At 43.1% G+C, this 13,673-nt stretch overlaps 1 protein-coding gene across 3 annotated transcripts in view; it reads right to left on the bottom strand.

Annotated features, from left to right (window-relative positions):
* pgap6 (post-glycosylphosphatidylinositol attachment to proteins 6) overlaps window positions 1-7,157 on the bottom strand; it is a 42,563-nt gene extending 35,406 nt beyond the window's left edge. For 2 of the 3 annotated variants that reach the window (XR_008121935.1, XM_052510738.1), the window contains exons 1-2: window positions 6,761-7,156; window positions 2,007-2,190 (exon numbers count right to left, since the gene is read on the bottom strand). Coding sequence is in view for 2 of the 3 variants with exons in the window: in XM_052510738.1 (XP_052366698.1) it covers window positions 2,007-2,190; window positions 6,761-6,887 (311 nt within the window). In the remaining variant the exon portion in view is untranslated. Of the gene's footprint in view, window positions 1-2,006; window positions 2,191-6,760 lie in introns of all 3 variants that reach the window. The other variant, XM_052510739.1, reaches the window with a different exon arrangement.
* Window positions 7,158-13,673: the final 6,516 nt, after the last annotated feature.

Below are 13,673 nucleotides of genomic sequence, written 5' to 3' on the forward strand. Positions count from 1 at the left end.
GACTGACATGGTGACGTTGTGTGTACCAGTTGAACCAGTACAGTCATAGACTGACATGGTGACGTTGTGTGTACCAGTTGAACCAGTACAGTCATAGACTGACATGGTGACGTTGTGTGTTCCAGTTGAACCAGTACAGTCATAGACTGACATGGTGACGTTGTGTGTTCCAGTTGAACCAGTACAGTCATAGACTGACATGGTGACGTTGTGTGTTCCAGTTGAACCAGTACAGTCATAGACTGACATGGTGACGTTGTGTGTTCCAGTTGAACCAGTACAGTCATAGACTGACATGGTGTCATAGACTGACATGGTGACGTTGTGTGTTCCAGTTGAACCAGTACAGTCATAGACTGACATGGTGACGTTGTGTGTTCCAGTTGAACCAGTACAGTCATAGACTGACATGGTGACGTTGTGTGTACCAGTTGAACCAGTACAGTCATAGACTGACATGGTGACGTGACATGGTGTACCAGTTGAACCAGTACAGTCATAGACTGACATGGTGTCATAGTGACATGGTGTCATAGACTGACATGGTGTCATAGACTGACATGGTGACGTTGTGTGTACCAGTTGAACCAGTACAGTCATAGACTGACATGGTGTCATAGACTGACATGGTGACGTTGTGTGTTCCAGTTGAACCAGTACAGTCATAGACTGACATGGTGACGTTGTGTGTTCCAGTTGAACCAGTACAGTCATAGACTGACATGGTGACGTTGTGTGTTCCAGTTGAACCAGTACAGTCATAGACTGACATGGTGTCATAGACTGACATGGTGTCATAGACTGACATGGTGTCATAGACTGACATGGTGACGTTGTGTGTTCCAGTTGAACCAGTACAGTCATAGACTGACATGGTGACGTTGTGTGTACCAGTTGAACCAGTACAGTCATAGACTGACATGGTGACGTTGTGTGTACCAGTTGAACCAGTACAGTCATAGACTGACATGGTGTCATAGACTGACATGGTGACGTTGTGTGTACCAGTTGAACCAGTACAGTCATAGACTGACATGGTGACGTTGTGTGTACCAGTTGAACCAGTACAGTCATAGACTGACATGGTGACGTTGTGTGTTCCAGTTGAACCAGTACAGTCATAGACTGACATGGTGACGTTGTGTGTTCCAGTTGAACCAGTACAGTCATAGACTGACATGGTGTCATAGACTGACATGGTGTCATAGACTGACATGGTGTCATAGACTGACATGGTGTCATAGACTGACATGATGTCATAGACTGACATGGTGTCATAGACTGACATGGTGTCATAGACTGACATGATGTCATAGACTGACATGGTGTCATAGACTGACAGTATGTCATAGACTGACATGGTGTCATAAACTGACATGGTGTCAGTTGACTGACCATGGTGTCATAGACTGACATGATGTCATAGACTGACATGGTGTCATAGACTGACATGATGTCATAGACTGACATGGTGTCATAGACTGACATGGTGTCATAGACTGACATGGTGTCATAGACTGACATGGTGTCGTTGTGTGACAGTTGAACCAGTACAGTCATAGACTGACATGGTGACGTTGTCATGTTCCAGTTGACAGTGTCATAGACTGACATGGTGTCATAGACTGACAGTTGAACCAGTACAGTCATAGACTGACATGGTGTCATAGACTGACATGGTGACGTTGTGTGTTCCAGTTGAACCAGTACAGTCATAGACTGACATGGTGACGTTGTGTGTACCAGTTGAACCAGTACAGTCATAGACTGACATGGTGTCATAGACTGACATGGTGACGTTGTGTGTACCAGTTGAACCAGTACAGTCATAGACTGACATGGTGTCATAGACTGACATGGTGACGTTGTGTGTTCCAGTTGAACCAGTACAGTCATAGACTGACATGGTGACGTTGTGTGTACCAGTTGAACCAGTACAGTCATAGACTGACATGGTGTCATAGACTGACATGGTGTCATAGACTGACATGGTGTCATAGACTTACATGGTGACGTTGTGTGTTCCACAGTTGAAACCGCTGCCCCTGGTTACAGTGAACAGCCAGCGGGCGACGACGGTGTCGTCCGGGATATGGAACATGGTCAGCCTGTTGTTGCCATACCAACCGTATCTTGACAGCTTCTGGGCCGGCTTGGAGGACAACTCCTGAACTAACGTCAGCTCACCACCTGGAGGGACACACATATTAAAGCTTAAGTCCACAGACACTGAGAGGAGACAGTCTGGCGTGATAGTTACAGGGCTCTGAGACCACCGTCTATAGGAGGGTCGTACACACAAAGACCCCAGCCACCCCAGTCATAGACTGTTCTCTCTACTGCCGCATGGCAAGCGGTACCGGAGCGCCAAGTCTAGGTCCAAGAGGCTTCTAAACAGCTTCTACCCCCAAGACATAAGCCTCCTGAACAGGTAACCAAATGGCTACCCAGACTATTTGCATTGTGTCCCCCCCCCCACACACTCTTTACACTGCTGCTACTCTCTGTTTGTCTGCATAGTCACTTTAACTATACATTCATGTATATACGACCTCATTAGCCCACCTAACCGGTGCATGTATATAGTCTCTACTGTATATAGCCTCTCTACTGTATATAGCCTCTCTACTGTATATAGCCTCTCTACTGTATATAGCCTCTCTACTGTATATAGCCTCTCTACTGTATATAGCCTCTCTACTGTATATAGCCTCTCTACTGTATATAGCCTCTCTCCTGTATAGAACCTCTCTACTGTATATAGCCTCTCTACTGTATATAGCCTCTCTACTGTATATAGCCTCTCTACTGTATATAGCCCTCTCTACTGTATATAGCCTCTCTACTGTATATAGCCTCTCTACTGTATATAGCCTCTCTACTGTATATAGCCTCTCTACTGTATATAGCCTCTCTACTGTATATAGCCTCTCTACTGTATATAGCCTCTCTACTGTATATAGCCTCTCTACTGTATATAGCCCCTCTACTGTATATAGCCTCTCTACTGTATATAGCCTCTCTACTGTATATAGCCTCTCTACTGTATATAGCCTCTCTACTGTATATAGCCTCTCTACTGTATATAACCTCTCTACTGTATATAGCCCTCTCTACTGTATATAGCCTCTCTACTGTATATAGCCCCTCTACTGTATATAGCCTCTCTACTGTATATAGCCCCTCTACTGTATATAGCCTCTCTACTGTATATAGCCTCTCTACTGTATATAGCCCTCTACTGTATATAGCCTCTCTACTGTATATAGCCTCTCTACTGTATATAGCCCTCTACTGTATATAGCCCCTCTACTGTATATAGCCCTCTACTGTATATAGCCTCTCTACTGTATATAGCCCTCTACTGTATATAGCCCTCTACTGTATATAGCCTCTCTACTGTATATAGCCTCTCTACTGTATATAGCCTCTACTACTGTATATAGCCTCTCTACTGTATACAGCCTCTCTACTGTATATAGCCTCTCTACTGTATATAGCCCTCTACTGTATATAGCCCCTCTACTGTATATAGCCTCTCTACTGTATATAGCCCCTCTACTGTATATAGCCCCTCTACTGTATATAGCCCCTCTACTGTATATAGCCTCTCTACTGTATATAGCCCCTCTACTGTATATAGCCCCTCTACTGTATATAGCCCCTCTACTGGATATAGCCTGTATATAGCCCTCTACTGTATACAGCCTCTCTACTGTATATAGCCTCTCTACTGTATATAGTCTCTACTGTATATAGCCCCTCTACTGTATATAGCCTCTCTACTGTATATAGCCCCTCTACTGTATATAGCCCTCTACTGTATATAGCCCCTCTACTGTATATAGTCTCTACTGTATATAGCCCTCTACTGTATATAGCCTCTCTACTGTATATAGCCTCTCTACTGTATATAGCCCCTCTACTGTATATAGCCTCTCTACTGTATATAGCCTCTATATAGCCCCTCTACTGTATATAGCCTCTCTACTGTATATAGCCTCTCTACTGTGTATAGCCTGTATATAGCCTCTCTACTGTATATAGCCTCTCTACTGTATATAGCCCCTCTACTGTATATAGCCTCTCTACTGTATATAGCCTCTCTACTGTATATAGCCCTCTACTGTATATAGCTCTACTGTATATAGCCTCTCTACTGTATATAGCCTCTCTACTGTATATAGCCTCTCTACTGTATATAGTCTCTACTGTATATAGCCCTCTACTGTATATAGCCTCTCTACTGTATATAGCCCCTCTACTGTATATAGCCTCTCTACTGTATATAGCCCCTCTACTGTATATAGCCTCTCTACTGTATATAGCCCTCTACTGTATATAGCCCTCTACTGTATATAGCCCTCTACTGTATATAGCCCTCTACTGTATATAGCCCCTCTACTGTATATAGCCCTCTACTGTATATAGCCCCTACTCTACTGTATATAGCCTCTCTACTGTATATAGCCTCTCTACTGTATATAGCCTCTCTACTGTATATAGCCTCTCTACTGTATATAGCCCCTCTACTGTATATAGCCCCTCTACTGTATATAGCCCCTCTACTGTATATAGCCCCTCTACTGTATATAGCCCCTCTACTGTATATAGCCCCTCTACTGTATATAGCCTCTCTACTGTATATAGTCTCTACTGTATATAGCCTCTCTACTGTATATAGCCTCTCTACTGTATACAGCCTCTCTACTGTATATAGCCTCTCTACTGTATATAGCCTCTACTGTATATAGCCCCTCTCCTGTATATAGCCTCTCTACTGTATATAGCCCCTCTACTGTATATAGCCCCTCTACTGTATATAGCCCCTCTACTGTATATAGCCTCTCTACTGTATATAGCCTCTCTACTGTATATAGCCCCTCTACTGTATATAGCCCCTCTACTGTATATAGCCCCTCTACTGGATATAGCCTCTCTACTGTATACAGCCTCTCTACTGTATATAGCCTCTCTACTGTATATAGTCTCTACTGTATATAGCCCCTCTACTGTATATAGCCTCTCTACTGTATACAGCCCCTCTACTGTATATAGCCCCTCTACTGTATATAGCCCCTCTACTGTATATAGTCTCTACTGTATATAGCCCCTCTACTGTATATAGCCTCTCTACTGTATATAGCCCCTCTACTGTATATAGCCTCTCTACTGTATATAGCCTCTCTCCTGTATATAGCCTCTCTACTGTATATAGTCTCTACTGTATATAGCCTCTCTACTGTATATAGCCTCTCTACTGTATATAGCCTCTCTACTGTATATAGCCCCTCTACTGTATATAGCCTCTCTACTGTATATAGCCTCTCTCCTGTATATAGCCCCTCTACTGTATATAGGCTCTACTGTATATAGCCTCTCTACTGTATATAGCCTCTCTACTGTATATAGCCTCTCTACTGTATATAGTCTCTACTGTATATAGCCCCTCTACTGTATATAGCCTCTCTACTGTATATAGCCCCTCTACTGTATATAGCCCCTCTACTGTATATAGCCTCTCTACTGTATATAGCCCCTCTACTGTATATAGCCCCTCTACTGTATATAGCCCCTCTACTGTATATAGCCTCTCTACTGTATATAGCCCCTCTACTGTATATAGCCTCTCTACTGTATATAGCCTCTCTACTGTATATAGCCCCTCTACTGTATATAGCCCCTCTACTGTATATAGCCCCTCTACTGTATATAGCCTCTCTACTGTATATAGCCCCTCTACTGTATATAGTCTCTACTGTATATAGCCCCTCTACTGTATATAGCCTCTCTACTATATATAGCCCCTCTACTGTATACAGCCTCTCTACTGTATATAGCCCCTCTACTGTATATAGCCCCTCTACTGTATATAGCCTCTCTACTGTATATAGCCTCTCTACTGTATATAGCCTCTCTACTGTATACAGCCTCTCTACTGTATATAGCCTCTCTATAGCCTCTCTACTGTATAGAACCTCTCTAATGTATATAGCCTCTCTACTGTATATAGCCTCTCTACTGTATATAGCCCCTCTACTGTATATAGCCCCTCTACTGTATGTAGCCCCTCTACTGTATATAGCCCCTCTACTGTATATAGCCTCTCTACTGTATATAGCCCCTCTACTGTATATAGCCTCTCTACTGTATATAGCCTCTCTACTGTATAGAACCTCTCTACTGTATATAGCCTCTCTATAGCCTCTCTACTGTATATAGCCTCTCTACTGTATAGAACCTCTCTACTGTATATAGCCTCTCTATAGCCTCTCTACTGTATATAGCCTCTCTATAGCCTCTCTACTGTATATAGCCTCTCTACTGTATAGAACCTCTCTACTGTATATAGCCTCTCTATAGCCCCTCTACTGTATATAGCCCCTCTACTGTATAGAACCTCTCTACTGTATATAGCCTCTCTATAGCCTCTCTACTGTATATAGCCTCTCTATAGCCTCTCTACTGTATATAGCCTCTCTACTGTATATAGCCCCACTGTGAGGTCTACTACACCTGTTGTAGTAGAATTATTATTATTATTATTATTATTATTATATTATTGTATTCAACATTTCACTGTGAGGTCTACTACACCTGTTGTATTCAACATTTCACTGTGAGGTCTACTACACCTGTTGTATTTGGCTCACATGACAAATAAACTTTGATTTGATCCACTCCGACGTCCCAACAACACAGCTGGCTAAGCGTCAGCTACCAGAGCAATGGGGAAATGTTGTCGTTTCTAATGACTTACCGTCGCCGAAAGCGGTGGCTATGAAAGACAACAACAACAAACTTGGCAGGAAGTGAATTTCCATGTTGTTGTTGTTTTTTTCTCTCACAAAAACGCGTTTATTTTCCTCCAAAGCATCACATCTCATACCGGGTTTAGCAGCTCCCGAGTTGACCCGGACGGAGTCTACAAGCCCCACAAAGCCTTGCGCGGTTCCAGGAAGTCCGGTGTTGTTGTTTTTTAAATTATTATTATTATTTTTTTTATTAACAACAAATCAATACAGAAAGCACATGAGGGATCAAAAGTACATATAGATTATATACAAGTGGTCCTTCTGTAGCACAGTTGGTAGAGCATGGCGCTTGTAACGCCAGGGTAGAATGTATGCACAGATGTCGTAAGTCGTCTGTCGTCTGACTGTCGTCTGCTAAATATTATTATATTATACAATGGACAATCGATCTAGGGGCGGGGTTGGGGCGGACTGGGGGCGGGGCTAGGGGCGGGGCCAGGGGGTACAATATCACATTACAATTACACAAGGACCTTAAGGGACACACACTTACAGTTCTAACAGCTTTTTTGTTAGTGGAGTATTTAACTGTCTTAAAATACAGTTCAATTTCTTTTTGTAGGGTAACAAAATGTGTTTTTTTGTTTGTAAATTTACATTTGTGTTTATGAATTTTGGCCAGAAGAATAAGAAGGAAATTAATTACATAAAAATGTTTCATCTTATTTCTTCTATCTTACGTAAAGAATCCAAACAGTACTTCTCTCCACAATAGTGTAAAATCTTCATAAATGTGTTCAATTAGAAATCCTACTGATGTCTTGCCACAGTTTTCTTACATGAATACAATGCCCAAAAAGATGCAACACTGTTTCTGTGTGGTCATTACAAAAGGAGCAATTTGAGTTGATGTTTTCCTTAAAATTCTTCACATAGTGTTTGGCCGAATAATATTTATGAATAATTTTAAAGGAAACTTCCTTAATTTTGTTAACAAGTAGGTATGTGTGTGGCAACATCCAAACTTTTCTCCACAGATATGATCAATAAATCCATTCCAATAAGGCATGACATAAGGTATAACAGTCATATTTTTGTTTCATCAGACCAGAGAACATTTATCTGAAAAGTACGATCTTTGTCCCCATGTGCAGTTGCAAACCGTAGTCTGGCTTTTTTATGGAGGTTTTGGAGCAGTGGCTTCTTCCTTGCTAAGCGGCCTTCCAGGTTATGTCGATATAGGACTCCTTTTACTGTGGATATAGATACTTTTGTACCTGTTTCGAACAGCATTTTCACAAGGTCCTTAGCTGTTGTTCTGGGATCGATTTGCACTTTTCGCACCAAAGTACGTTCATCTCTAGGAGACAGAATGCGTCTCCTTCCTGAGCGGTATGACGGCTGCGTGGTCCCATGGTGTTTATACTTGCGTACTATTGTTTGTATAGATGAACATGGTACCTTCAGGCATTTGGATATTGCTCCCAAGGATGAACCAGACTTTTTTTTTGAGGTCTTGGCAGATTTCTTTTGATTTTCCCATAATGTCAAGCAAAGAGGCACTGTTTGAAGGTAGACCTTGAAATACATCCACAGGTACACCTCCAATTGACTCAAATGATGTCAATTAGCCTATCAGAAGCTTCTAAAGCCATGACATACTTTTCTGGAATTTTCCAAGCTGTTTAAAGGTATAGTCATCTTAGTGTATGTAAACTGCTGACCCACTGGAATTGTGATACAGTGAATTATAAGTGAAATTATCCGTCTGTCAACAATTTTTGGAGAAATGACTTGTGTCCTGCACAAAGTAGATGTCCTTACCAACTTGCCAAAACTATAGTTTGTTAACAAGACATTTGTGGAGTGTATTTTGAAGCATCAATGCTTCAACGGAAAGTGTGCAAAGAAATATGACGTAATGTAAATATTATGCACATTCTCTTGAAATCAACTGCGGCCATTAGCTGAAGCGAGCAAAAATACACTCCGACTTCAGAATCAACTGTTGCCTAACTACAATATTTGATCTTGCTACGTTAATTAATACACAATGTGTTAATTTTGGCACGGTTACCTGCCTACAATACCCACTGTAGTGTGGCTAACTGGCTAGCTACTACGGTTAGCTAGCCAGATAGCTAACAATTCTTTGTGGCTAACTACCCACATATAATTGACATCTACCTTGGATAACATTGGTTATTAAAGATAATTTTTGCCTGTTATACTATCTGGTTAGCTACATTATTATGATTTACATAATAATATGACAGTACCCCCCCTCCGACGAACGCCACCGGGCGGACTACCCGGAGCGCCAGAGTGGAGGCGGTAAAAGTCACGAAGCAGGTCATCGTCAAGGATCTGACGCCGAGGAATCCAACTCCTCTCCTCAGGACCATATCCTTCCCAATCCACTAAATACTGGAACCCTCGACCCCGCCGTCTGGAGTCCATGATGCGGCGCCATGATGCTGCCATCGGCACCTGAATCGATAAAAGCGTTCATCTCTAAGCTCTGATCCTTATTCATAAGGGTCGCAGGAAAACGGGGTCTGACAGGATCTTTGAGAGGTTGAAACTGGCTTGCTAAAATTCCTCCCAAAACTAGCGAGCCGGGCAGTTTAACGGGCGCTGTGGACAAGCGGAGATGTAATGTCCCGAGCTACCACAGTAGAGACAGCTGTTGGTCTCACGTCTACGTTGGCGCTCCTCCTTAGTTAGCCCGTGTCGCCCCACTTGCATTAGTTCAGGATCTGGTGGCAAGACCCCTCCACTAATCCCGTGTGGGGAATAACGATCAATACGTTCTGGTTCACTTCCTGAACCGAATGGTAACCGAGTTGCTGATTGATTGGATGGGCCCCACTGCTTCTCCCTACTTCTCTCTCGGACTCTATTATCTACCCAAATAGATAAAGTGACCAAGCTGTCTAGGTCACTCGGCTCTGGATAGGATATCAGCTCTTCCTTGAGTTGCTCCGACAACCCCTGGTAGAAAGCCGCTTGTAGTGACTCCTCATTCCAACCACTCTCCACAGACAATGTCCTGAACTCGATCATAAAGTCTGCCACACTGCGAGCTCCTTGGTGAAGAGTGAACAAACGTTTAGCTGCGTCCTTACCTCGGACTGGATGGTCAAAAAGCTTTCTCATCTCTCCCGTGAACTCCTGGTATGAAGCCATGCAGATCTCCTGTCGTTCCCAAATGGCTGAAGCCCATTCCAGAGCTCTTCCACGCAGCAGTTCAATAACAAAGGCTATCCGAGCCTTGTCAGTGGCGTAAGAATGGGGCTGGAGATCAAACACTAACCCACACTGCATAAGAAACGAACGGCATCTTCCCAAATCCCCTTCATATTTATCAGGCGTCGGTACCTTGGGTTCACGGAAGGAAACCGCACCAGACACGGCAGGTGAGATGGGTGAAACAGGTGGTGAATGAATCGCCGGCAAACTGAGCTGATCCTGGATTTGTGTCAAGCTAGCAGATAAGTTCTGGATTGCACCCGCTATCTCCTGTAGCGCCGTCTTGTGTTGTCCCAATGTCTTCCCCTGCTGGGTAATGGCATGGCAAACGGAGTCCAGGTCCGCTGGGTTCATCCTTGGCCGGATCGTTCTGTCACGTTCTTTCAAAATCGAACCCAGAAGCAGACCAGGACAAGGAGAGTAGGAAGAAGGTGAGTATTCATTTACAAGTGAATGGGTAGATATATCCAGGTAGCGTAGCGGGCAGCGGTGGTGAGTTGATGGGAGTAAATAGGTGGATCCAATGGGGTAGCGGAATCCTCCGACGACCAGGCGGGAATGGAGTAAATGATCCGGATGAGTAACTGAAGACAGAACAAACGGAGGTAAGTTTAAGGCAAGCAATACGTAAAAAACAACAAAACAAATTATATCTGACTTGAGGCTGATACTATGGCACAACATACTGTTCATGGCTAACGATCCGGCAGGGAAGGGATGTCAGGTCCGGGCTAATGAAGAGGAGAGATGATGATCAGGACCAGGTGTGCAGATAGCTGATGGGATACAGGTGCGGGTCATCAGAACTCCCAACTGGCTACATTGCCCGGCAACCAGGCAGGGTGCGTTCCAGGACGCCGGAAAAAACACTCCAGGACAGAACACAGGCAAAAAACAGACTCAGGAAACGGGATTCGTGACATTAGTAGAGTTAGAGACAGCTAGGTTATCATCTAACCACTGGGTTAGTAGAGTTAGAGACAGAGGATTAACTGGGCTAGTTTAGGGAGACTGTTCTAGGTTTCATCTAAGTCACTGGGTTAGTTAGAGACTCTCCTAGGTTATCTATCACACAACGTTAATCTCTTACAGCTAGGTTATCATCTAACCACTGGGTTAGTAGAGTTAGAGGAGACAGCTAGGTTATCATCTAACCACTGGGTTATCCCTGCCCTTATCATCTAACCAGGCACTGTCATCTCCCGTCAGGATTACTGCAGTTAGAGGAGACTGTCCCCCCCAGCTAGTTATCATCTAACTCATCCAGACAAGGACAGCTAGGTTATCATCCCACTGGGTTAGTAGAGTTAGAGGAGACAGCTAGGTTATCATCTAATAACTGGGTTAGTAGAGTTACCAGAGGAGACAGCTAGGTTATCATCTAACACCACTGGGTTAGTAGAGTTATCCTTCTCATCCCCCCTTCTCCCCCAAAAAAAAAGATCTAGATGCAGCTGTTCCACTGGATGTCATAAGGTGTATCATTTGTAAGTCGCTTGGATAAGGAGCTAAATGACTTAAATGTAAAGCTAAAGGTTATCATCTAACCACTGGGTTAGTAGAGTTAGAGGAGACAGCTAGGTTATCATCTAATAACTGGGTTAGTAGAGTTAGAGGAGACAGCTAGGTTATCATCTAACAACTGGGTTAGTAGAGTTAGAGGAGGCAGCTAGGTTTATCAGGTTATCTAACAACTGGGTTAGTAGAGTTAGAGACAGCTAGGATCATCAGCTAGGTTATCATCTAACAACTGGGTTAGTAGAGTTAGAGGAGGCAGCTAGGTTATCATCTAACAACTGGGTTAGTAGAGTTAGAGAGGCAGCTAGGTTATCATCAGCTAGGTTATCATCTAACAACTGGGTTAGTAGAGTTAGAGGAGACAGCTAGGTTATCATCAGCTAGGTTATCATCTAACAACTGGGTTAGTAGAGTTAGAGGAGGCAGCTAGGTTATCATCAGCTAGGATATCATCTAACAACTGGGTTAGTAGAGTTAGAGGAGACAGCTAGGTTATCATCTAATAACTGGGTTAGTAGAGTTAGAGGAGGCAGCTAGGTTATCATCTAATAACTGGGTTAGTAGAGTTAGAGGAGACAGCTAGGTTATCATCTAACAACTGGGTTAGTAGAGTTAGGGAGCAGAGGTTATCATCAGCTAGGTTATCATCTAACAACTGGGTTAGTGGAGTTAGAGACAGCTAGGTTATCATCAGCTAGGGTATCATCTAACAACTGGGTTAGTAGAGTTAGAGGAGACAGCTAGGTTATCATCAGCTAGGGTATCATCTAACAACTGGGTTAGTAGAGTTAAGGAGGCAGCTAGGTTATCATCTAACAACTGGGTTAGTAGAGTTAGAGGAGACAGCTAGGTTATCATCTAATAACTGGGTTAGTAGAGTTAGAGGAGACAGCTAGGTTATCATCAGCTAGGTTATCATCTAACAACTGGGTTAGTAGAGTTAGAGGAGACAGCTAGGTTATCATCAGCTAGGTTATCATCTAACCACTGGGTTAGTAGAGTTAGAGGAGACAGCTAGGTTAGCATCTAACAACTGGGTTAGTAGAGTTAGAGGAGGCAGCTAGGTTATCATCAGCTAGGTTATCATCTAACAACTGGGTTAGTAGAGTTAGAGGAGACAGCTAGGTTATCATCTAATAACTGGGTTAGTAGAGTTAGAGGAGACAGCTAGGTTATCATCTAACAACTGGGTTAGTAGAGTTAGGAGACAGCTAGTTATCATCTAGGTTATCATCTAACAGCTAGGTTATCATCTAACAACTGGGTTAGTAGAGTTAGAGGAGAGCAGCTAGGTTATCATCTAACAACTGGGTTAGTAGAGTTAGAGGAGACAGCTAGGTTATCATCTAATAACTGGGTTAGTAGAGTTAGAGGAGACAGCTAGGTTATCATCTAACAACTGGGTTAGTAGAGTTAGAGGAGGCAGCTAGGTTATCATCAGCTAGGTTATCATCTAACAACTGGGTTAGTGGAGTTAGAGACAGCTAGGTTATCATCAGCTAGGGTATCATCTAACAACTGGGTTAGTAGAGTTAGGGAGGCAGCTAGGTTATCATCTAACAACTGGGTTAGTGGAGTTAGAGGAGGCAGCTAGGTTATCATCTAACAACTGGGTTAGTAGAGTTAGAGGAGACAGCTAGGTTATCATCAGCTAGGTTATCATCTAACAACTGGATTAGTAGAGTTAGAGGAGGCAGCTAGGTTATCATCAGCTAGGATATCATCTAACAACTGGGTTAGTAGAGTTAGGGAGGCAGCTAGGTTATCATCAGCTAGGTTATCATCTAACAACTGGGTTAGTGGAGTTAGAGACAGCTAGGTTATCATCAGCTAGGGTATCATCTAACAACTGGGTTAGTAGAGTTAGGGAGGCAGCTAGGTTATCATCAGCTAGGGTATCATCTAACAACTGGGTTAGTAGAGTTAAAGGCAGCTAGGTTATCATCTAACAACTGGATTAGTAGAGTTAGAGGAGACAGCTAGGTTATCATCAGCTAGGTTATCATCTAACGACTGGGTTAGTAGAGTTAGAGGCAGCTAGGTTATCATCAGCTAGGATATCATCTAACAACTGGGTTAGTAGAGTTAGAGGAGACAGCTAGGTTATCATCAGCTAGGGTATCATCTAACAACTGGATTAGTAGAGTT

This window comes from Oncorhynchus keta, unplaced genomic scaffold (assembly GCF_023373465.1).
Source record: "Oncorhynchus keta strain PuntledgeMale-10-30-2019 unplaced genomic scaffold, Oket_V2 Un_contig_6068_pilon_pilon, whole genome shotgun sequence".
In the NCBI taxonomy this organism is placed as follows: domain Eukaryota; kingdom Metazoa; phylum Chordata; class Actinopteri; order Salmoniformes; family Salmonidae; genus Oncorhynchus; species Oncorhynchus keta.